Genomic DNA, 26,446 nt, shown 5'->3' with positions numbered 1-26,446 from the left:
AAACCTCTAAACACAAAACCACAAGCACAAAATGCAAAACCCTAGTGAAAACAAACACTACTTCAAGTTATCTGCTGTTAGGTAAGGAAATTATTACAAAACACAAGATTTCAAAAATACTGCATTTTGGAAATACTGTAAATGACAGCTGTGAGATTCAAAGGCCTCTTCAAAGCCCTCACTTTCAACACCCTTCAGTGCTTATAAGGGAGTCACCATTCACTTCCTTTACTTTCAGTCACGATAGAAAATGAGATATGTAATGTAGATTTTTGGGGGCCTCTAAATGTCTAGAACTGGCCCTGTGTGGATGTGGAGGTGAAAAAAATTTTAATATTTAAATGTAAACGAAAAGGCATGAGAGGCAGTTTTAATCATTAGTATGTGTGGATGGTAAGTTTTCATTTTAAATTTTTGGGATACTATTTAATTAATGAGAAGTACCATATATTTATGTTTTGCCATTTGCTTAGCTTGAATGACATAATATATATAACTGTATATAAAAGTAATGAATGGAATAATGCATATTTTTTGTGTTTAAAAGTAAATGTGTCTATAAAAGATTGTATTATTGCACTTAATTAACCATAGGAGATATAGACCACTTTAGACGTGTACAGATATCACATATAGCAATTAAATGGGTTTGGACATACTGGATTCTAGCAATGCATGCACTAAGGTTTGCTCAGACAAAACTAGTCTATAAAACAGCATGAAAATGTGCCAATTTGCTGCCAAACAAATATCTTGAACTGAAATTCCACTAAGTAGGGCCCCTGATGTAGTCATACTCCATGTGGAGTGGGCTCTCAAGTCCAGTTAGGCAGTTTAGAACCCCTGCATGTATAAGCTAAAGATTAAGGGACAGTTTTACTATCAGCTTGCGTCAGCGCAAACCATCTTTTGGCGTTAAAATAGTACTGTCACGTTTTACTAAAGACGTGCAGTGATGAATTAGCGCTGAAAAGACGTGGACAGTTATTTTTGCATCTGACCATATTGAATATGCATTTGTAGGAGTTTCCCTTTCAGATGCAAAATTTATGCGAGGAGAGTATTCAAATGAATCACGCAACGAGATTTACTAACATTTTCGCTCGTCAAATTACTGGCATTTGCGCCATTATTTAACGCCCAAAAAATGCATGTCTTAATTTTTCGCTTGAAATGGCTGCAATTGTTGTTGCTAGAGGAGTCATACAGAGAACAGAGAGAAGGGTAGAAGGGAGAGTATTTTTACACACATATTAATTTAATTTTGAATGCCAGAACACATTATCTGAGCACATCGTTTGCCAAGCCATGTTATTTATAATTTGCTTCAGGAAATAAAAGACGACTTGGAACCCTCAGAGTCACACAATACCAACTCTATCAAAACTTCTAGCAAACCTTCATTTTTTGGCCTCCGGTTCTTTTCAACATACTGTGGCTTCTTTATTTCTTTATTTGCGACTACGCTAATTAGCGCTGCGCTTGGTATATTCCATTGGTCGATATATAAATGAGATGTTGCATCTGTGTTCTTTAATTTGTGCGTTGTTAGTAAATCACACGCAGAAATTTCCACACCCATTGGCGCGGTTTTGGAATTGCACTCTCGCACTAATTTACCTTGTTTAGTAAAACTGGCCCACAGTCTCTACAATCCAAAGGGATAGCAGTTGACAAGATGGTGCAAAGGCTTGAGAAGCTGGCAGAGCCAACAGGTCTAAAGCAAATGGTTTTAACTTGCTTTAAAATGCCACTTTTTGCCAGCCAAAAATCTATTCCAGGTGTCATTAGTGATGGGTTGTCGTGAAAGCTCTTCCTTATACTCTCTGATCTGCTCAATTCAGTACTCATACACTGTCTGGAATGCTTTCTGTGCGCGCAGAAATACATGCCAAATTAAGTTCTCCTTCACGGCATCTTGAGCTTGAAGGGTTTAGAATAACTTTACTGTTTAAATTTCCAGAACGTGCAGTTGAATGATAAACTCTGGTAATCTGGGATTACTGCCGAGCCCTGTAGTGCATTTCACATTAAAAAAAACAAAACATTTAAGGTGCTTACTTTACCTGCACAAATTTAGGGATGAGTTATCTGCAAATGTCGGCTCAAGTTTTTACAGTTTTTTCTGGAGATCGTCAATCCACACGGTTTAGAAACGCTCTTGTATTCCTTTACATCAAATATGAAATGCATCGTATCCATACATCTGTGCTTGTTTTTCTCCCTGAAGTTGGCATTTTTGATTATTTAAAGCGACGTGCAGCAAGTGTACGCTGATTTGTGTTGTGTGGCACCAGGTATAATGTTAAAAAGACGATAATCTTGTATCGACGATAGCCAGAGATATTGTCAAAAACAAATTATTGGCAATATTAAGAGTATTTGGCATTTCCAATTAATGTAGGCCTGTTACATTCTTATTAGACCTATTATTATTATTATTATTATTATTATGAAGTTACTTTTATTAAATTACAAATACAATTTATTTGCCCCGCAATAACTACCATGTATTTTTGTAAGTAGCATGTATTTCGCTTTGTTATCATAAACAGTCCTCTTCGTATGAACGAGACCGGACAATGAGGTGTTGTGAGGTGTGTGCTTTTGTAGTGGATGGTGATGAGGATCCAGTGACGTGCAGGTGTGTTCAATCAATGAATAGATGAAGCCAGGTGAGGGCGTGCGTTGTGATTGGAGAGGGAGAAGGACAGACAGACTCGCAACATTACCGCCCCCTCCCGGAAGGCGCGTCCCGCGCCATAATAGTAACACCGGGGAGGGGGGGTGGGTACCCTGGAGGCTGGTGCAGGGCAGAGACACTGGGGAAGCCTCCAGGGCGGGTCTGAGGACTCCGGTGGCCATGGCGGGACAGGAGACAATGGACAGGAGTCTCAGGAGGCCATGGCGGGACTGGTGACTCGGGAGGCCATTGCGGATCCGGGGACTCGGGAGGCCATGGCGTGACTGGTGACTCGGCAGGCCATTGCAGATCCGGAGACTCGGGAGGCCATGGCGGGACTGGGGACTCGGGCGGCCATTGCGGATCCGGGGACTCGGCAGGCCATGGCGTGACTGGTGACTCGGCAGGCCATGGCGTGACTGGTGACTCGGCAGGCCATGGCGTGACTGGTGACTCGGCAGGCCATGGCGTGACTGGTGACTCGGCAGGCCATGGCGTGACTGGTGACTCGGCAGGCCATGGCGTGACTGGTGACTCGGCAGGCCATTGCGGATCCGGGAGGCCATGGCGTAACTGGCCTTCCCCATGGCCACTATGGTTATCCCAACCAGGAGAGAAACACTGTGCAACCTCCAGAAAGATTGTCCTCTTCCCTGGGCCACACATTTATGGAGGCTAATTCCAACCTCATCTTCGGTATTGGTCCAATCTTCTGTTACGGAAGCAGGACTCAAACAGAGAGGTTAGTGGAATAACAGGTGTTTATTGATAAATAGCAGAGCAGACGGAGCTGGATCAGGTGAGTGAGTAATGCGACAGACCAGTTTGAGTATGATGAGACAGTAACTTGCAGTCTTTGTCTTGACAGGAGTTCTAGGAGCAAGGAGTTGAACACACACCTCACATAGGCGGTTTCCGGGACTGAACACTGGAGCAGACAGACTGGGGATCGCTGGAGAATACACACTGGAGGTAAGTATACAAGCAGCAGCAGGTATTTCGCTGCGGTATCATAAGCAGTCCTCTTCGTATGAACGAGACCGGACAATGAGGTCTTGTGAGGTGTGTGCTTTTGTAGTGGATGGTGATGAGGATCCAATGACGTGCAGGTGTGTTCAATCAATGATTAGGTTAAGTCAGGTGAGGGCGTGCGTTGTGATTGAGAGGGAGAAGGACAGACCGACTCGTAACAGCTATACAATAAATTATAGTCCTATAATTAAAATATTAACACTGCAGTCATCAATAAAAATCAATGAAATAAAAAGCTTTTATTTCAAGCACCGACTTTCAAAAACAACCTGTTTAACACGAAATACCTTTCTTCTCATTTCTTTTTCATTATGTATGGACCACAAGAGAACTATTAAGTGAATAACTGAAAACAGCTATAGGCTATATCGTTATCAGCATATGTTGAAGTAGATTTGTCTCTCATCTCTCTGAGAATATGTGGCGCCAGATGTCGAAAGCTCGGTCATAACTCCATCAGTCCATTTTTACTTTCACTTTCTGTTTATAGTGAATTGACTGAGATTAAGATGTTCACTGGCATAAATATTGCGAAAAGTTTGCACGTGTGCAAACGCGTACTTGTGTGATATCCAGCTTACCTTCATGGTTTAAAACAGAAATATTTCCAACATTGCGACGTAACCAATTACCCCGCCCCAGTATCGAAAACGTACCGAACCGTGACACCACTGTGTCGTATCGAACCGAACCAAACCGTGAATTTTGTGAACCATTACAGCCCTAGTGCAATCTCCCTTCCGCTCAAGAGATTTAGTTGTGTTTGGTTCTCTTTACAAATCGTCCCTCCATAACAGTTTCGTCAAGAGAGGTGGTGAAAACCATTGAATCAATGTTAAAAACAGATCATTTGTCAATGTTATGGGCTCTGAATTAATATCACTTTTGCACCCGCAATTAATGTTGAAAAAATGTTGACATTTCAATAAACAACCATTATTGTGATCAGTGTTTGCTTTTGTTGTGAATTAAATTGTTAAATCACTTTTTATTGACTATCCGCTTTCAATACCATTCAGCCACATATTTTAGTTGAGAAGCTCATTAATGAATTTGGATTTTAGTCTCGTTGGATGGATTTTAGATTTCCTTGTGCAGAGAACAGAGCTTTAAAGTAAATCACTGTTTTTCCTGAATGGCTGGTGTCATCTAGGTCAGGGGTTCCCAAACCTTTCCATTCCACGACCCACCTAGACAAGTATAAACTATTTCAAGACCCACCAAAATATGAGAGATCAAAAAAACGATTGACATAAGCTTAATCATAATATGGTTAAGTATTAATTCACTAAACAAACTTACCTGGATAGCTAGCTAAACCGCCTTCATGGTACAGGCCCCTGGGGTCTGTTCTTCGTGGGTCACTAACTCAGCTGGATTTGATTGTTGCCGATTTCACCTGATCTTGGATCATTTGGTTCTTTGAAGCTCATCCCGGAGTTGCTGTCATAGCAGCAGGTCCATAAACTTAAACCTGCTCGTTTACTTATTTCATGTAAACAGGATTAGATTGCATCTTTTTAAGCAGAATTGATACTTAAAATCTGTCCCAGCCACAGCTACTTTATTACAAGCGTATTAATTTGAGTGGTGGCATTATGGGAGTGGCTTAAAGGAGTGCAGGAGATGCAGATAACTTGATCTTGACCCTTAAGAAACTTTAACACTGTACGGAACAAAACTGCTTCAAAAATAAAATTAATTGCTAATTGCAACATTGAAATAAAAATATAAAGCCTGTACAAATACAAGAAATCGTGAATATAAATAATTGGGAATCGTGTAAATCATTTATCTATTATAAGTTTTATAAAGTTTTTCATCCGGTGTCTTTAATTGATGTCATTACGTTACTGTCTTGCCACCAGCCAATCGCTGCATTGCTGATCGTGGTTTCGAGTATCGATACATCTGCCCTTTTCTGGGAACATGAGAAAGCGCAGTAATCTTAGACAACAATCCAGATATTTTAATAAAATTCGTTTGAAGAACCAAATTAGCCAGAGATCGGTTATCAGGATTAGAAGATCTGGCATCTTTCAAATCATCTCAGATGTATTAAGCGAGGTACGAAGAACGAGCCCCTGGTGTGGAGTTCATGGCATCAAGTCTTTGAAAAGATGAGACTCAAATATGAATATCTAACTTTTCCAACTACAGCTTATTGTGCTTAGTTTTCAGAGTTCTGTCGATAAGACGTGCTTATTTTGCATTTGGACGTCTACACACTACTGCTCATTTCTTCAACTCGTAACAGTCATTATAAATGACTTCATTGCCAGAAAAAGGAAAATAAGATAATAAATGCCTTCAAATTAATATATAAATCTGTTTTGTAGGTTTGGCCCTCCATAAAGTAAATGCATTTAAAATAAATAAAAATAATCCTTGATTCAGCAATTACTTTAAAAAAATCACCATCAGAAGCTTCTTTAAAATCTTTCAGATATTACAGACAGCTGAAGAGAATGTGACACATTTGAATATTTATTTGAATCGGTACAGAGCCTGTAGTCTATGTCCAACAGGATAGGTATACCATCTATTTTTTCTTCTTTTGAAACTACATATTTGCAAACAAGGAATGCTGTTGGGGAGGGTGGGCTGTAAATAAATCAATGTAGCCATCAAGAGGTTATGCAAAACAGAGACAGCTCTACAGTCAACTAAAATTAAGAAACAAAAGGATGGTAAACCTAAACAGCACTTTCATATCGTTACCTGTACGTGCTTTAGGATGAAGGCACAGCACAGTCCGCCAGAGACACGCTCAACACTGGACATGAATATCTACAAATAAAGATGGACTCTGTATTTGCACTACAAGGAGGAGCTTGAGTTTTGTCCATCTTGCTAATGTTCACACACCTCCAATGCTGCAATGTGCAAAACGGTGGAGAATTACTTGTTGGTGAGGGGCATAAATGGGCAGAAAAAAATAAAAAGCCAAACATTGCAGTAGGTACTTCAAAAAAAAAGAAAAAAAAAAAAAAAACAGCTTATACTTACAAAACTAAAACCCACTAAAATGAACTATGCTGCACTTTAGCACATGCAAAGGATATGTCTGAAACCTCGCACACATAAAACACCTCCCCACATGATCAAAGCCACTGGGCCGCAGACGGAGCCGGATTTATTCCCGAGAACAGAGAAGGGGGAAACTCATCATGAAAGCAGAGCGCTTAATACAATAGCCCGGGTCTGTGCAAAGGTACAACAGTGCACAATGTGTATTACATGTATTTACACCAGCACTGAAAAATAAAAGCAGAAACGGGGGGAGAGGGGGAATAAACACACTGGGACAAAACGCACGTCCCCAACGACCTCCTTGACGCAACACCCAAAACTCAGTCCAGTGTCATCAACACTAAATAATAGTTAAAAGAAAAGGGAAAATTAAAGTCATGACATTGTCTTCTTTAGATCACTGATGTCCAGTCATTCCATTGAAGGTGATTTATTTTAATTATTACTCGTTTAGCCTCCTCTTCCAGGCTATTCCACAATTTCCCGTTGAATTGGTCACCTTCCACACGATGTCGACTCGCTGCGTTCGTTACATTCAGTCCTGCGTTTCTCCAGTCAGTCACACGCGCACACACACACACACACACGTATCACGTCCATTCAGTTGCGCACACGCAGCACAGAGATGTGCCGCTGGACTGCGGCGTGAAGGGAGAGGGCTCTGGCCTGCTGGGTCCGTTATCCAGCACGTCAGATGAACGCGGCCCCTCAGCTCAGGGGCCACTCACACACACACACACACACATGCCTCAGGCCACCTCAGAAGTGTATTCGCGTCTCTTTGTTGTTGGCATTGGTGGTGAGGTTCTCCTTTAGCGTTCTTACCTCAGATTATTCATGCGAGACGTCTTCGTTATTCCCATTGGTTCGGTTTGGTTTTGTTGAAAAGACACGCGTTCGGTTTAGATGGTCGTGTTTTGAAACGTAGTAGTCAGCCACTCACTCTCACTCGCTCACATCCACTCAAAGCCGTCTCAAAGCCGTCTGGACGCTTCCTTCAGAAGGAACTCCACTCAATTTCACTTGGATTAGATGCAGCTGGATCCCATCAGCCAAGCACAACGGATCTAATATTTATCTCACTCTCTCGCGCGCTCTCTCTCTCGCTCGCTCTCTCTAATTATTTTTTTAATGTTGAACAGAGTGCTGCATCACAAACAAAACTCCAGATTTCCCCGTCGCGTCTAGAACTGGAAGCCTTCAGCTGGCACGTTGGTGGAAGAATTGAAGCTGTACGTTCCTCCTTGGATCGCTTCAGGAACCAGGTTGGAGTCCTCGTCGATCTGAAAGAAAGGCAAGTGCAAGGGGTTTTCAGAATGAGAATCATCAAGAGCTGCATTTGACTTCAAGAACAAATCTAACTATTCATGGGGGAATCACTTGAAGAGGTAAGAAAAAACAAATTAGACATACCATTTAACATACACATTTTTTTTTTATAAATATGCATGTGTGCATTTATATATACAAAAACGCACACACATAGGTAAACAAACTTATTTTGGGTGCGATTAATCGTTTCGCAGCACAAAAAAAAAAAAACCTTACAGCATACACGTCAAAAAGGAAATGTGCAGAAACGTACATCATCAGATGAGAAGAACTGATCGATTATTTCATAAGCCAGTTTGTAGATGTCCTCATTCTCGTGGTTCTGCAGTTGCTCGATTTTCTCCAAACCTGAGCAAACAAATGATCAAAATTCATCCTCAAAAACACTTCCCACAGTAAGAGATTAAAACATGGCCTGAGACTTCTAAAAACAGATCTATGAAATGTGCTTAACCAAAGAGGAAGTCAAATTACACAACATTGGAAAATCTGCAAACAGTTCTGTTACAACTATGTCTACCGTTTTGAATCTTAGTTTGATTTGATTGAGTACAACACATTTTAGATTAGTAAACAATTACTATGAATTAATCTGAAATTATGATGTGATGCATGATATTAATTGGCATATACAGTTGAGGTGATCAAGAGTAATGAGTAAAGTGGGACAGGCTAAAAGGCTACATTTCAGTACGGCTGAATTTTCATTTCCAAAAAAAACAAACAAAGATACATTTGAACGATCTTTACATGGATTCATAAATCATTTTTTTAATTGATGCAGAGGTTTAAAAAGGTCACTAAACATCTGTAGTTTAAATTGATATATTTCATAGAACAAGAACAAGAATAAAGTTGTCATTAGAAAGCAGATATACTTGATCATTTGAAATTAACAGTTGGGGCTTAATTGCTCATTTAACCGGTAATTTAGAAATGTACCAAATGGGAGGGTTTGCTGTATAGTTTACAGCATTAATTGAGAAATGTTTTTCACCTTTAAGTCAGCATTAAATTAAAACGGTTTAATTAGGGCTGGGCGATATGGGCAAAAAAAATCATCATGTTTTCATATCAGTCGATATCGATAATCATCACGATAAATGTCAAATCTGTATTTCTTGCATGTTTAAAGCCAGAGTTTTACTCCAAAGTGAAAGTTGTTCCTTTAAGAAATTTTTCTATCAAGATTTATTTTGTTTCTAAAGAGTGATATTGTTTCAAATCATGAAACAGGTTTGCGTTGCCTGATAATAATAATAATAACTTTCTTGTCTCTTAGAAATACACATTTAATAGTAGGCTTGAGTTAGGATGCAGATGCAAATCTGTTCATTATCATTTTAATGGTGAAATTTAATTCTGACCAAGTTTTTTTTTTTTAATTAACCATTGGTCTCCCACAGTAGCATACATTTAAATCCTGATAAACAGTTAAAACCACACTTCTAGCACCTCAATACCAGGGTAAAAAAAAAAAACTGTTTTTAGGGATTTGTACGAAAACAGTAGTCTTAAAACATTTAGTATATATGCACACATGCTATAGCTTAAATCACAAATAAATACTATAATATTGAATTACTCCTATAATAAAATTCAATATGAATATCCCTCATTTCTGACACAAAACGGTGCAGTTAGTGTTACTACAGTAAATCCATGGTAAATGGTGATTTGTAGACTGAAAGTCTTCATCTGGCTTTAAGCTCGTGTAAATCACGAGTCGTGTGTGTTCACTGAATTCAGACGCGTCGTATCTGGATCTCAGCGGAGCAGATAAACACTCCTTTTTATGGGCATTTTTTACCTTTATAAAGCCATTTTTCAAAAAGTGTGCATTATCTTTTGAGTCAAATTCTTACATTTAATAAAGTCAAATCGCACATCGTTAAAACAACAATTACGATAATATCACCAAGGATATACATCACACACCCTTAAGTTCATCACAGCACAACAGTCTATGTGTTTCTCATCCCTGCTCCTGCAGCACACCAGCTCTCAATATTTGATATGTCTCCTCTAACAAACGCATTCGATTGGCTGGTGTCCTCCAACACTAGCAGCTCCACCCATCACTCTCTGCTCACCTCCACACTCCTCGATCAGGTTGGCGATGGTCTCGGCTTCGTCATCAGCCATCTTGAGAATATTACTGAGCCCGTCCAGAACCACCTGCACCACCTGAGCGTCTTTGACGGTCAGCAGGTTACAGAAGGGAGGAATCACCTGCTGCTGGATCAGGTACGCCACCTACAGGACGAGACCACAGCATCTGAATACTGCCTCTTTTTCATGCATAAGCATGTGTGTATGAGTGAATAACACACCTGATCCTTTCTGCCGCTGATGGTCAGGTTGCTGATGGCCCACGCCGCCTCCTTCTGAGTGCCAAAATCTCCCTGTGAGACAGCGCCAACATTTAAATGTCAATACCAGTGATCATTACCATTCTCTACCAATCTTAACAGCACTGCAAAAACTAAACAGCTACTGGTATCTATAGGAAAAAGACACTTATAATGTTACAAAAAACTTAAATTTCAGACAAATGCTGTTTTGAAATTTTTATATTCGGCGGTTTTCAACTATAAAAAAATGCTTTGAGCAGTAAATCAGTATATCAGAATGATTTCTGAAGGATCATGTGACACTGAAGACTGGAGTAATGATGCTGAAAATACAGCTGCGCATCACAGAAATAAATTACATTTTTAAATATCCAAATAGAAAACAATTATTTTAAATAGAAAAAAAATTACATTTGACTGTTTTTGCTGTACTTTGGATCAAATAAATGCAGGCTTGGTGAGCAGAAGAGACTTTAAAAAAAAAAAATCTTAGTTTAAAAACGTTTGACTGGTAAATGTTCACTCGATGTATGCTATACACTGCACGCCTTGAGCTCTACAAGCCACTGTTTTTAAATACAATGAAGTCAGTGAAGAGAGCTCCGGTCACCAACCTTATCCAGCAGCAGAACAATCATGGGCACTAGACTGGCATCAATGACAGCCTGAACCTGCTGCTGGTTCCCTGCTGTGATGTTGGACAGGAACCACACGGCCTCCTGCAAGAGCATAACATTAGACTCATTAAACATGATCCGAGCTGATGAGCGTGTGAGAGAGCTGGGCGGTCGGATCAGATCGCAGGGCGTGTGTGACGGGTCACGGGCCCTGCTGAGACTGTGGCGCCGGCGGCTGAGGGAGAGGATGATAGCGAGGCTCTAATCATCAGCCGGACCGCAGAGAAGCCTCTGTGTGAGCGGCCCGCCTCAGATGCACTCCTGTATCAGCACTGATCTCTGACACCCCCACCCTCAGCCACACACACACACACACACACACACACACACTACACTTTAAACATTAATTAAACATTATGCTGCGTTTCTGTTCAGCATTCACTCACGCCAGCGCCACACCTCAGCTGTCATCATATCCAACACAAGCACATCATTTATGCCTTGATTTCACTTTTGGGAGCATCTAGAGATCTGCATTTCACCCCAAAATAAATACATGAATTATTTCAATGAAAACAAGCTTTAACATGTTCAAAATAAAATAAACCCTCCAAACTCCATAGACTGAAACTCGGACTGGACGATATGGCCAAAGTTTATATCATGAATATTTGGGTCGATACGATATAATTTTATTTATTTATAGCCTCAGAAAAAAAATGCCAAGAATGCCCACAATGGATGTCTGTACCTACAAAATTCTGAAAAATGAATTTGCCAAGTGTATGAAACCTCCTCCCATATAACTATATAATATTTATGAAATAAAAACGGTACAAATAAATTAACATTTTATTTGTATTTATCCTTCATACAAACAGGAAATGTGAAAATCACCATCAAATAAACAAGACTCTCAGATTCACCTTATTAATATTAATATCTTTAAACTATAACATAGGTTGATTATTCTCACAGATTGAAACAAAAGTGCTTCAGCCAGGATAAAGGATGTGAAGTGCTCAGTTGCTGCAGAAAACAAATTAAATAAAAAAGCAAGCAACAACAGAAACATGTTGCTGGAGACGGGCTTATTATTGAAATTGCAAACTGATTCTCTGCCAGCAGGAGGCACTTTTGGAGCACCAGAAACAGCCTCTTTCTCCAGTAATGACTAATCAAAGCAGCTCCGCTCATAAATTATGCTTTATCATATAAAATGAAAATGCCATCGAAACTCTTCTGAAGACAGTCGGTTCTCCTTCAAACAAACATTCATATAAAACACCCGCGCCGTGTTTTCATTTTGAAACGTTTGTTTGAAATGTTTATTCAACGAAGTCAACCACTACAAATAATGAATGTGTGGGAAACACTGGTAATGCATATCAAAATAGAGGGAGAGAAAAATAAAAATAAAAAATTGAAATCACTGTTATTGAAAAATTTATATTCAATTCCAAGTTTATTTGTATAGCGCTTTTTACGATACAAATCGTTGCAAAGCAGCTCTACAGGAATTTAAGTTTCCACAATATATTTATATATTGCAGCACCTTAATATATTTAACTTATGGCAAAATTTAGTAATTCTGTATTTTTATATATTGATATATAAAAATATTGAATTATTGTCCAGCCCTAGCTGAAAACAGAATTCATAATCTCTCAATTATGATAAAATTTAAAAGGTGCAGTGTGTAAATTTTAGCATCTAGCTGGGAGGTTGCAAAGGACAAAGATGTCAACGTCTGAGACAGCACAGAGTAGCCAGTGGTAAATTAAGGAATTATATTTACTTAATTATACAGTAAACTGATGTTATTGTTGCTTGTTCATCATTGTGTCAGGTGTCATAATGATGAAACGTGCTCTGTAGAGCAGTTTGTCCGTTTATGGCTACTGTAGAAACACGGCAGCACAAGACTTCCATGCAAGCAGACCTGCGGTGTATGTAGACGGAAATTACTCAGTTCAATATGAAAGGTCTTTATACACCTCTGAAAACAGTTACGTATATTGCATTTCTGTTAATAGATCCTCCTAAATATTACACACTGCATTTTTAAATTTACTTGTGGCAAAAGAATCTGTTGGAGATTGAGGGGTGAAATGTGACCTGAGGACGCTGTGAGATTCACATGGGCACTTGTTACCTTGTTGATCTTCTCTTTGGGGTGTGTGAGGAGAGCTGGGAAGTGACCCAGAGCGTCACAGTTGAGCACCACCTGAGTCTGTTCATCCGTGCCAGTCACAATATTCCCCACCGCTCGCAGAGCTGCCGTCTGCATTCATTAAAATCAAACAATACAAACCATTACAGAGGCTACTCATCATGTTGAACATTTAAACGAGTGCAAAAAAAAGTTTGGAGCATGTCTCTGAAGTGACATCAATACAACATGCTCTTCCATACCTGAACTTTGACCTCCTGGTGGCTCAGTAAGGGGACGAGGTAAGGTACGATCCCCGAATCAATGACCATCTGGATCTGCTCGTTGCCGGCGTCAGTGAGATAGGACAGCGCCCAAACTGTGTCCACCAGGATCTGCACAGAACAGAGTTAAATCTGCCACCAAGCGGTGCATTTACAGACAGAGCAAGAGCAGCACTTACGTTGACATCAGTGTGGTGAATGAGCACGCACAGCGCAGGGAGAATCTGTACAAAAGACACACACAAGATCATCAGCATGAACAAACAGAGCCACTTATACCTGCTATTAGCATGAATCTCTAGCAACTGATGAGGGGAGCGTCAGCAGCAAACCACTGCATGTGAATGAGGAATACTGCAGACAGTCTGCAACACAGAGTAGGGCTGCACAATTACAACTGATCTAAACAAAAGATGCCGTGATTAATCTTGAAGTTTTGCAGCACTGAGTACTGTAAGTAACTGCAAACATGTATATTAAGTGCATGAGTGCAATGACCAACCAGAGTTACTCAAATTAATTCAATATTAATCAGCGCAGGCTTATGGACTGAGTAGTACTCTTGTATTACGCTCATGCGTTCACCATAAATACATGTTTAAAAAAAAATAATAATAACTGGGCAGTGTAGACGAGGGATGGAAATTAAAGTAAGATGGCAGTAAAATGCCGCCAAAACAGGACGACTATCACAACGACTGAAAAAATTGGTATTACATAAATTCAATAAACTTGAAATTAATTGCATTTCAGACACATATGATTAATATATGATTCACTTCTAACAAAAACACTTCCACAGACAACCACAGTAGAACCGGTGCATGTCTTCAATCAATACACAACGGTTTCATTCGTGAATAAACTAGCATTTCTGAATGACTCTGTTAAGTGAATGATACAAGGACACATTCATGAAAACTGGAGGCTTTAGTTTATATTTAAAAGCGCTTCATATATCTATAATCAATTTACACTAATCTCATAACATTTAGCATTTGTAACTGCTGTGCAAATGAGCTCATGCCACCTCTGAACTGCACCAAACAGTCTCGATTTTATTTCATTGGAAACCGCACTATTCTTACTATTCCAACTGAACTTCCTGCAAAAAAAGGACAGAAGACTATTTCTAACCTTATTAACCCTTAAAGACCTAGAACATTTTTGGGGCACCTGACACTCCTGTACATTTCTTTGTTTTTTTTCAGACCTATTCTAGCAGTCAGCATCAAGTGCTATATATCGTTATAAACAGGAGAACTTGAAGTTTCAGTCTAGCTAATTTAAAATCCCAGTTTTCCCTTTGTTTTCTCTAAGAACTAATGAATTTCCAGAATTTTAAGAAAAACAAGCAATAATTGGGTGGTTTTTTTTTACCGTGTACTCAAAAACCCCTGAAGTTTGGATTTTTTTCTTTGAAAAGTTGCATCTGTGTTTTACACTTCCAAATAAAATTGTGTCTACATATAATATTCCCCAAGCAAGTTATAGCCATTTATTACAATATTGTTATAGGCGCTTTTCAGTGAAAAACAGGTCTATTTACTTCAACAATATAGATGTATCCAAAAAAACATTTAGGGAGTAAAGGAAAGTGTTATAACAACAAAATACAGTTTAAACAAAAAAAACAAAAAATTCCAGAATATATATTTTCAATCCGAGTATGAACAAAAAAAACAAACAGTAAAAAATTGTGCAACAAAAATACAAGCAGTGCAAATGATTCACAAACTACACACAAAATGGGGGAGAAGAGTGCATTTTGAAAAATATAGTGCAAGTGATCTTCATGAACTATATAAGTATTATTTACATAAAACAGCCAAATGGATCGATCCGCTGGCTGCACTCTGCGTCAGAATTGATTTTACCGGGAGATCGCCTAAATACCTAAATTTCAGTGCTTTATCCGATATGTAACGCTTTTTCATCCTTGCTTTTGATTTGTTTTATGCCAAGGTGCTCTCTCCTGTGTTTTTCTGGGCTTTTTCAGAGTGCTCTCATGCAAATGTGTCATTTTGTGTTTGTTTTCATGCACGACACACTTTACTTTCACTTTTGCGTTTGCTCAAACTCCCAAAGAAACACGCTAAACAGGTTTTGGTCTTCTGAACCAATGTTTATTGGTTGAATGTGTGAAAGTTTGAAGACCAGAGAGACCACTGAAAACTAGCTAGCAGAACATAATTAGCTAAATAAGTTTAAAACATGTTTTACTGCAAAGGTTGATTGGTAGTGTAAATGCTAGTGCGGCTTGGCCAACTGCACAATGCATCTGAGCGAGCAGATGGCAGAAAGGTTTGAAGAGATTCCACCTGTTAGTAGCTGCTGCAAACAGCCGTCTAACACTCAGGTACATGTAGGGTTGGGTGACAAAGCAAGAAATTCAAACCGATTTTGTCAGAACGTTTAATCGATTCTCTTTTTTTTTTTTTACTAATCAACTTGGAAAAGTGACTACAACATGATTGAATAACTTGTTCTTTATTAACCCTCTAGTTAAATTCTAGTTCTATTCCAACTGCAGCACACATGAAGTTGTTAACATGATGTAAATGTTAAACAAATCACTTGTTAAATATCTTTGCAGAAAAGATGCATGAACTACAACTACATCTTGTACAAACTTGTCTTATACATATATATATATGTTCAGAAATAATGAGGAAAATGCTTCCTTTGTTTCTAATTAAAGCTAAAGACCTTTTAAAAGGCCTTCTGTGAAGAGCAGTGCGCAATTTTGTCTTTGTCTTTTGTTGTCTGATTAAAGTGCCCCTATTATGGGTTATGAAAGGTTCATATTTTGGTTTTGGGAGTCCCCAACAACAGGCTGACATGCATGCAAAAAACACTTTCATTTTCTTACATGCATTTTTTTTTTTTACCTTACTTGCTCAACGACTCCCAAATGATTCACTCAACGATTCATTTTTCCAAACCCCTCCTTTGAGTGACGCTAATCTGCAGTGATTGGTCTGATTTCATTTAAAGCAGTGTTTGTGAGCTCAGTGATGCTTTGTTTACAGCGTTACCAGGGAAACAGATTTTTACTGCTCCAAAAGCAGCACCTAGTGGCAAAGAATCAATTAGCATTTTCATTCAGACCAACACGAAAAGATCAGGTGGGCGGCCAATATGCTAACGTCAACATGAAACGGCTTGGGATTCGTTTTAAAAACGTCTCGTTTCAATGATTTAGAGTCGACTCTTTCTTTTGACTTTTATACACGGTGCACTTTCAGATTTAAAACTTCGCAGGATGTTTTCATTCATTAGAGCCGTGTTACACACTGCATGAAAGCTCATTTTCAGAAATCCATAATAGGGACACTTTAATCACGTGCGCCGACATGCATTTGGATCGTTCTTTTGCCTTTACGGTTATCATTGACATTGGCAAAGTGTCTAATTCTAATGATTGGTAATATTTCTATTTTTTAGAAATCGAGGAATAGCGATTTGGAAAAAAAATTCATGACAAAACATTAAAATAAAACCTGAAAAATGTCCCAGCCCTAGGTGCAAGCTCACTCTATGATCACAGACGCGTCACACTCATACCTCCTGGATGGTCTCCATGGGCGGGGGCGGGTCCTTGTGGCGGCACAGGTTGACCATGACCCAAGTGACGTTGCGGAGGAAGGTGATGGGTATGGAGGGGCTGATGAAGGACAGGAGCGGCTTAACCACTCCCAGACTGATGACGTAATCTCTGCACTGAGGGCCATCACCTGTAACAGCACAGCGATCATTCCCATCAGCCTCCGATCACGAGACCGAACACAACCAGCGAAACAGGAGCACCCATCAATCACTTCCTCGCTTGCCATGGTGTTTGCCAATAGACAAATGTGTTGAACCAATAGAATGTGTGTTGAACCACATGACAATCAGGATGAGAAGCACAACTTCTGAGATGAATAGTGTGGCAATGACCTACCATCAGAAACTCAAAACGCTACATGCTAGATCTTTGACAACGACCGGTTTACTCGTGTCAAATCCCATCAGCTCGTGATAACGCTCCAGCACATAAAGTAATAATCTTGCAGAGTTAATCACTTACCGATGATGTTCCCTAAAGCCCAAACCGCCTGCTCACACACGTTCTGGTGCGGAGAATGCAGCAGCCGCAGGAACAGAGGAACCGCATCTACACAAGCAAACAGATAAAGAATGAGACAAGTTCACAGTTGCAAAGTGCACACAGTTACACTCTCACTGATAATTAACTCTTAAATATTTCTGATTTTCAGATTGTTACTTGAAATCCAGCCAACCTAAATGCATAATCAGGGGTGAACATAAGTGGTGCGCATGCACAACCAAAACAAAACAGCGCTGGGTAATTACGTTCAGACCACTCATTTGCATACAACATGGTTGACCGCTGTTAAAGGGTTAGTTCACCCAAAAATGAAAATTAGCCTGTGTTTTACTCTCCCTCGAGGCATCCTTGAGTATATGACTCACTTCTTTCAGATGAATCCAATCGGAGTTATATTAAAAACTGTCCTGGCTATTCCAAGCGTTATCATTGCAGGGGGTGGGTGTTTCGGTTCAACAGTCCACAAGATGTCAAGTAAAGTGTGCGCACCCATAAAACATGCCTCACACTGCTCCGGGGCATGAATAAAGGCCTCCTGTAGCCAATCCGTGCGTTTTTTAAAGAAAAATATCCATATTTCAAACGTAATAAACATCTGCGCAACACAGTTAGATGAAGTGAGAGACAAGACATTCCGGCGGATGATTAACGAGAGACTTTGCGCATTGCGTTCATATTCTGCTGTTCTGTGGCCACAAATTTCCAGGTCTTGTCTTTCTCTTATAGATGACTTGCAGCACCCTGTATGTTATGGTACTAAATTAGTTTTAATCATTTAACCACCACAGCATCTAGTCTCCGTTGGCAACACGCACCATATGTGTGGATTGCAAGTGACGACTGCAAGTGATACTTAGTGTCTTTTCTCCTTGTCTTCACCACCTGGCTACAGTTGTAAAATGTTGAGAGATTCAAATAAATAAATAAATAAATAGATAAAAGACTGCAAGTCAAGACTGGAAGCACAAGTGTCTGAGAGTGCAAGTCTGCAGCCAGACCCTCTTGACAAAAGTACTGGAAATTACATGAATGTGAAAGTGAATCTAGTGCACGTTTAAAGTGGCCGAAACTCACAGCACATGCAGAGATGGAGTTTGAGCGGAGCTGCGTTTACAGCAAACAGACACTCACAACAGGATCATGCAGTCAGACAGTGCAGTGCCTTGCTTGACTCTGAAACGGGCTTATCTAAATATTTAGTCTCATAAATTAGTCTCCAACTGCATTTTGAAACCTTGAGCACTTGGTTAAAAAAAAAAAAAAAAAAAAACCTCAGAAGTTGCTTCTTTAAAATGAGTGGCCTAGTTGATTTGTTTTAAATGACTAGTCAACCATCACTTATGATCTCTGTTATTAGGCATGTGCAGAACTTTAATTAGAGCGAAAGCTTGAGTAGTGAAAGTGCCATTGAAAATTTCTGTCTAGCACAACAGATGCTAAAACACTTGTGTCCTACAATGCATGAACTAGGATTCTGAAAACAAAGTAGTGAACAAACGTGGGAGCATCAGGTGTACGTACTCGACTGCACCACGGCCTGAGTCTGCTCAGACGTGCCCGATGCAATGTTGGTCAAGGCCCAGGCCGCCTCAAACTGCAGAGAAGGGCTACAGAACAGAGACAAATGATTAACATGAGAAAAATATATGTGGAACAAAAAAAAACACAGTGACTCGGTCAGTCACACGACACGGGTCGTACTTGTCGTCTCTATCCAGACAGTGCACCAGGATGGGCAGAATACCAGACTTGATCAGGTCATCTATGGGAGGGTTGCGGTCACTCGACAGCAGCTTCCTGCAAGATGAGGTCAACAATACTCAACAAGATGCGTCACAGCGCAATAAGTCATATACTACAGCAAACACATGAGCAGTCAGAGGAAACTTACAAAACACTCGACTACCATTACCAAGCATCACGATGAATATGAGCTGCTACTCACCTGGCGGCCTGAACGGCGCTGAGCTGAATGCCCTGGTTATCACTGGTCGCATTCTACAAACATTCACAGTGACCAAACACCTCATTATACAGACAAACACTCATGTTCTGTACAAGCCATTTCATCAAGACAGAAAAAAACTACCAGGGTGAATCTCATGAAACGTCCATATCAATGAGTCTCAAGCATTTACAGGTTCCTTACACCTTTTCCAAAGTCAAATTCAAGCACTTTTCAAGCTTCTCCAGCACTTTACAACTATGGTAGTAGTAGATTTTATGCTATTAAGTTATTACGCTATTAATAACCACCGGATTGCATTTCACATGAACATTTTCAAGCCAACGCTCGCTGAAGAGGCAACTTTTTATCTCCCGCTCTGTTTCATCAGAGAGCACAGGTCAATAAAGACTGTCAGACAACACTAGAGCCACATGCACAGACTCGAGCGGGGTCGTTTTCATTTAATGCAAAAGGCAAACGTAATTAGGCTTATTTTATCTAAAAAGTGAACTATTCAAGTAATAACGCAAATTATTCTGAAACCAATGCAATTTCAAGCACTTTATTCTAAATCTAAGAACTTTTCGAACCTTAAACACTACATTACAATTTAAGCATTTAAGGGTTTCAAGGCACCCTTACGAACCCTGCATTTATTCAATGAAGGAAATCTGAGCAATTGGGAAAGTTGTGAGCATCTCACTTGGGGCCTATTTACACTTCATATGTTTTCTCAGATCAGACAGCCATCAGATTTGTTAAAACACTTGGCCACATTAAGGCACCTCCGCAAAACAAATATGAATCTGATCTTCAACTCCCCTGCTATATGCAAATTCAGAGTTCATGTCACTAAAAACAACAGCTATGCACGGCATGTTATCGTCAGCTGATTTCAAGATCAAAGACAATAACAGTTAAGTGAGAGAATTTAGTGCTTATTGCTTAATAACGATGACCATGCTGAACTTACAGACACTTATGTGTTCAAGTGAGGATGAAGACCACAAGGGTCTCTTTTCATTACCTGATGGGACACACATAGTGTTTTACTTTATAACATGACAGTTTAACTTGTGGTGCTTCTAATTAAGTGATGAAAAGCAGTTGCAAATGTTGTACAAAAATAAATATCACCACTACTCATCTTTGCACCAATAAAACGTAAAAGCACTGTTTTTCTACCAAATTAGATGTAATATCTAATTATTATATTAATATTTAACTTGCATTGGAAAGGTCCGGAGCGGTATTTGAGATAGTGTGGATTTAGTGTGCTTTAATAAGGGCACTTTCTTCCTGTTGCGCGCATATGCTCTCAAGTGAAGTGAAGTGACATACAGCCAAGTATGGTGACCCATACTCGGAATTCGTGCTCTGCATTTAACCCATCCAACGTGCACACACACACACACACACACACAGCAGTGAACACACACACACCGTGAACACACACCCGGAGCAGTGGGCAGCATTTATGCTGCGGCGCCCGGGGAGCAGTTGGGGGTTCAGTGTCTTGCTCAAGGGCACCTCAGTCGTGGTATTGAGGGTGGAGAGAGCGCTGGACATTCACTCCCCCCACCTACAATCCCTGCCGGCCCGAGACTCGAACCCGCAACCTTTGGATTACGAGTCCGACTCTCTAACCATTAGGCCACGACTTCCCCTGAAGTCAAACAAGACTGCAAGTGTGGGTATTTGGACAAGGCAAGTGGACATGTGTACACAGGCCCTTAGACCAGGAGGATGACCAATCCTGCTCCTGAAGGGCCAATTGACTGTTCGCAAAGAGCTTGATTGACAGGCGATCTGACCAATCAGAAAGCAGATATTATGTGCTGCTGCTATCTGTCATCTTGCCCAACAGCTATGGCCAGTCTCCATAGAAATCCATGTTAAAATGGGGTAAAAAAAAAGATTGACTGAATTTGTACTCTCAATATAACTAAATATAAATGTGTGCGGAGGGTTAAGATGTGCTGTTGTTGGCTGCCATGGTAACAGTAATAATCTGAGGTATTCTTTTAAAGTACTCGTTTTGTGTACAAGAAAACCCGTCATGTCCGGTGCTGTGTGCATGGCTTGTAGCGCTGAAGTTAATTGCTGAGTGTTAAATAATAAAATATGTTAAAACATGTGTTCTTATTCTGTGGACAATATCCAGTGAACTTTAGGAGCCGTTTACGCACATGCACGCTCATCTGTTTTCAATGCAGGTTAGCACTGACGCTTCATGTCATCTTCCCACTCATTAAACTGTGACAGGTCCTTTACTTTACTTCTCGTTTGGCTCTCAACGAAGGCGGACGCATTTTTCTCTCCCCCTCCTCCCCTTACCTTCCCTTCCCTGCTTAGCTCTCTCGTCTAATCTCGTCTTTTGTCTAGGGTTCGGGGGAACCTGACTGCCCAGCTGGCTACACGATGGACGCATGGGATCCCCGATCCCTCGCCGCTTTGTACCGCCAGTCTGACAAGCGGGTCTGTGACCAGCGCCGAGAATGGCTGCTTGCCGGAGCTGGATTACCTCCCCTGTTGCAAAGTTGTGTGTCTATGTTGTATTGATTATGTGCTTTAGTTGCTGGGGTGTTTTTCCTGTTCTCACACTGTACTCCCAAAGGAGCATAGTCTGGGGGTTAACTCACCACCTGTGATTCTAATGATCTTGAAGACTCTGATTCGCATGCTCAGCTGTGTTTGATTAGAGTTAGAGCTAAACTCTCTAACCCTAATCAGGATGTCTGCTCTAAAGTGATGAAACTATGGCGCTATGTACTTTTTAAAACCATTTTTATAGGTTTCACGTGATATTGTTGGCTCTGAAAATATGTACATGCTATGTCCAGTAGCTGCAGCTGTATCCCTTCTAGCCTTAACCACAAATCAGACAGAAGAGTAGATTAACTTCGGTGGACTTACACTTGATAGATGGTGTGTTCCAAGCTTGAAATAAAATACTTTGTTTATTCATGCTTTAAGTAAATATGAAGGATCATGTGACACTGAAGACTGGAGTAATGATACTGAAAATACAGCTTTGATCACAGAAATAAACTGCATTTTATAACACTCACATAGAGAACAGCTATTTTAAATTGCAATAATATTTCACAATATTACTGTTTTTACTGTATTTTTGATCAAATATATGCAGTCTTGTTGCACAGAAGAGACTTCTTCCAGAAACCTATAATGATTTTTCACTAGGACTTGAAATACTTACAATATATGTTACAATAAATAAAGATTCTAAAATGTATATCACGTTCATTATGTAATTTTTGTTATTTGATTACAGCTGAACGTGTTTTCATGAGATTCACTTATTAAAAGGATTTTGTACTTTTAAAAAGCATTAAGCATTTCTTTTTTTTCCTCAAATCACAACTTACCTGCACTATTGCTTCAAGAGAAGTGTTTTGCTATTGTAAAAAAAAAAAAAGAGAGAGAAAATAATTACAATAATAACTGAAAATTCAACTCACTTGCTCAAGCTCTTCATAAACATTAAATTATGAAATGATCTGATTAAAGAGATCTTACGGTTCTGAAATCTCCATCTGCATCAGAATCATCACAGATATCCTCATGTGGCACGTTCCTCCGCTTCAGCAGGTGCTCGTCTCTCTTATTCTACAGGAACACACCAGGTATTAGCAAGCGATTCAGTCAATCAACATTACACGATCTCTTACAAAACTCATTCTCATCCAGTGTGAACAGATCATACCTTTCTGAGCTCAACCACCACTTCCGTCCGCTGTCTTCTCATCGTCTGTACAGGAGAAACCAGAACGATCATTAATGCTAATCAGTGAATTACTCACACACACACACCCTGGGATTAAACCATCAACTCTCCCAAATCTGTGTACATCTATAGGTGACCTACCCAACCTACACAGAGACATTAAGAAACGAAAGCATTTTAATAGCCAGTGTTTCCAGCCTTACTGCACTCATTTCATATCAACAGACCTAATATCTCTCTCTCAAAATTAAGATGCAAAATGTCATGCATAACGTTACATATAATACTTAAATCGTGCTGTGAATGATAAGAGGGCGTTCTGGGGAACACCTGGACAATACAAAACATATACACATATACACATATATATAAAAACACACACAATTAGGGTCATTCTGCTTAACCTGAACGCATCAGAAAGTCGATCAATACTCTTAATTATTGACTCGCATACACGTTTAGACCAGAGTCGCAGTGTGTTGATGCATCTAGTTTCGTGTAAATGTGATGCAGTTACAGTGATCCGGCTGCTAACACTCACACAAACACAGGACACAATCACAGCGACCTCAGAAAGGATACTGACTCTTAATAAAGCGTCTATATGAGTCGTATGAACACAAACACGATGCAGAAACGCGTCTGTACAGCAGGCCAGCGCTCAGCTCATGCTAACACTCACAGGACTTTCAGATAACACGATAACCACACAAACCGAGTCCAGAATCACAAATCACGACCGATGCGAGCGTTTCCCGACACTCACTCTAATGACTGTTAATAAATACACACTTTAATGAAGAGCTGCGACGTGCGTTAGCTCGATGCTAACGGCTAACACGGCCAGCTAGCCGCGCGGCTAACAGCTTCCTGTCACACATTTGACTGAATTATCCGATCCATTCTCGTTTAAACGCTTATATCTGAAAATATTTGGCGGTTAGAGTGATATGAGCGCTCAGTAGTGTATAATCTGACGGTTATTTGAGAAGTGGCTGTAAATCTGCTCGACGTCACAGCGGCTTTACCTCCAGATCGCGCCCTTTATTCTTGAAGTTCTTCAGCCGCTGCTTGTCCAGTTTCTCGCTGTCGCTCATGTTTGCACTCATGTCTCTGTGTTGATATTATATGTAATATAGATGTGCTTGTAGTTCTCCGGAGCTAAATCTGTTCGCTCGGCTCTTGTAGATACCGGAATGCTTTATGCTAATGAAGCGCGGTGCATGCTGGGATTGCCGGTGGAGCGGCGCCGCCTCGCAGGAGTGTACCACAAGTTAGTTTATTATTATTATTCATATTATTATAATAACTCCTCCGTCCTAGAGCTTTCAAGCTACATCACCAAACTCAGCCCGGATCTTCAGACTGATCTGACCGAGTGTGCTTTATCTTTTCTAACTGATCGCACGGTTTTCATAAAAATTAAGATTAAAAATTTGATGGTAAATTCAGCCAAGACCATTCAAACTCTATCTATCTATCTATCTATCTATCTATCTATCTATCTATCTATCTATCTATCTATCTATCTATCTATCTATCTATCTATCTATCTATCTATCTATCTATCTGTCTGTCTGTCTGTCTGTCTGTCTGTCTGTCTATCTATCATCTATCTGTCTGTCTGTCTGTCTGTCTGTCTGTCTGTCTGTCTATCTATCTATCATCTATCTATCTATCTATCTGTCTGTCTGTCTGTCTGTCTGTCTGTCTGTCTGTCTGTCTGTCTATCTATCATCTATCTGTCTGTCTGTCTGTCTGTCTGTCTGTCTGTCTGTCTATCTATCATCTATCTGTCTGTCTGTCTGTCTGTCTGTCTGTCTGTCTATCTATCTATCTATCATCTATCTGTCTGTCTGTCTGTCTGTCTGTCTGTCTGTCTGTCTGTCTGTCTATCTATCATCTATCTATCTATCTATCTATCTGTCTGTCTGTCTGTCTGTCTGTCTGTCTGTCTGTCTATCTATCTATCTATCATCTATCTATCTATCTATCTGTCTGTCTGTCTGTCTGTCTGTCTGTCTGTCTGTCTGTCTGTCTGTCTGTCTATCTATCTATCTATCTATCTATCTATCTATCTATCTATCTATCTATCTATCTGTCTATCTATCTATCTATCAGTGGCAGCTGCTGGTCTTTCAAAGAGGGGAAGCTCATTTTCGGCCTACATCATAAAAATTGTCCGTTTATTTATATGTAAATTCTGCCATCGTGTGCAGTTTGCTAGCTGGCTAGTTCACCGCCTGGCCTACTGTATGAATGAATGAATGAACAAACGATCTAAAAAAAACATTAAACTCGATGGAGGAAATGTGGGAATTAGGTTAAACTGAAACAAGGAATGTGGTGTATAATTGTGTGAAATGTATAATGAAAATTGGCCAGCAATTTCGCCAAGCAAATATCAAGAAATAGGTTGCAGCAGTTTGTCTTTTGACTACACTTACAAAGTCCACTATGGGACTGAGCTCGAATCAGTGTTGCCAACTTCTTTCGATGGAAAGTAGCATACCTAATTAGCATATTCATGACGTCATCGCGTCATATTGCCTTTTACATTTGTTTGTCTCTCTGTGCTCATACTGTATTTTAATGCAGCCAAATTCTCAATAAAACTGTTTTCCTTTATATATTTTACTGTTTATGTTGTCAGTCAACGGGATAAATATGAATAGTGACTGAAACGCAGCCCTTTAAGAATACATAACCAGCTCTCCCTCCCAAGAAGTTAGTATGCACAAAAATCCTAATTTATAATCGAGCCGTCGTCTGATGAAATCAAATAATACACACAAGATAAGACAAGACCATTCCTGTGCTGTGATTTCGGCTATATTTGCATGTAAAATTAGAGAAGCAACATAATATCTATTTGAACTGAACGCGCTGCTCCTCTCAGCCGCTCACTGAACAGAGAAAGAGGTGCGCGCTGACCTCGCGCCGTTGCGGCAGTACCAGCGATCACAGAGACTCGCTAAGGTTTGTCAAAGAAGTCGCTAGATTTGTCGCTACTAGTCACTTTGGATAAACTAGTATTTATCCAATGACCGTCTAGTTTTGAAGCACTGAAAAAAACTGTTCAAAGCAGCCCCATAGAAGTCAATGGACGCTGGGCTTCAACAGGCAAATACACTGATGCTACGGGACT

The 26,446-nt window shown here is 40.0% G+C and overlaps 1 protein-coding gene across 1 annotated transcript; it reads right to left on the bottom strand.

Annotated features, from left to right (window-relative positions):
- Positions 1-6,181: 6,181 nt before the first annotated feature.
- On the bottom strand, positions 6,182-24,680 carry LOC306851809 (importin subunit alpha-3-like). Its single transcript, XM_079388256.1, has 17 exons — positions 24,327-24,680; positions 23,278-23,322; positions 23,091-23,180; positions 22,940-22,969; positions 19,548-19,600; positions 19,304-19,399; positions 19,124-19,209; positions 17,561-17,647; positions 17,056-17,225; positions 13,668-13,712; positions 13,468-13,599; positions 13,208-13,336; positions 11,049-11,153; positions 10,414-10,485; positions 10,174-10,336; positions 8,334-8,428; positions 6,182-8,031 (listed from the first exon to the last, which is right to left on the bottom strand). The coding sequence occupies exons 1-17, from the start codon at positions 24,405-24,407 to the stop codon at positions 7,933-7,935; spliced, it is 1,578 nt and encodes a 525-aa protein (XP_079244382.1). The 5' UTR covers positions 24,408-24,680; the 3' UTR covers positions 6,182-7,932.
- Positions 24,681-26,446: the final 1,766 nt, after the last annotated feature.

Source organism: Barbus barbus, assembly GCF_936440315.1.
Source record: "Barbus barbus genome assembly, chromosome: 31".
Lineage (NCBI taxonomy): Eukaryota > Metazoa > Chordata > Actinopteri > Cypriniformes > Cyprinidae > Barbus > Barbus barbus.
Note: the sequence above shows the minus strand (reverse complement) of the source record. Positions and strands in the feature narration are given on the sequence as shown.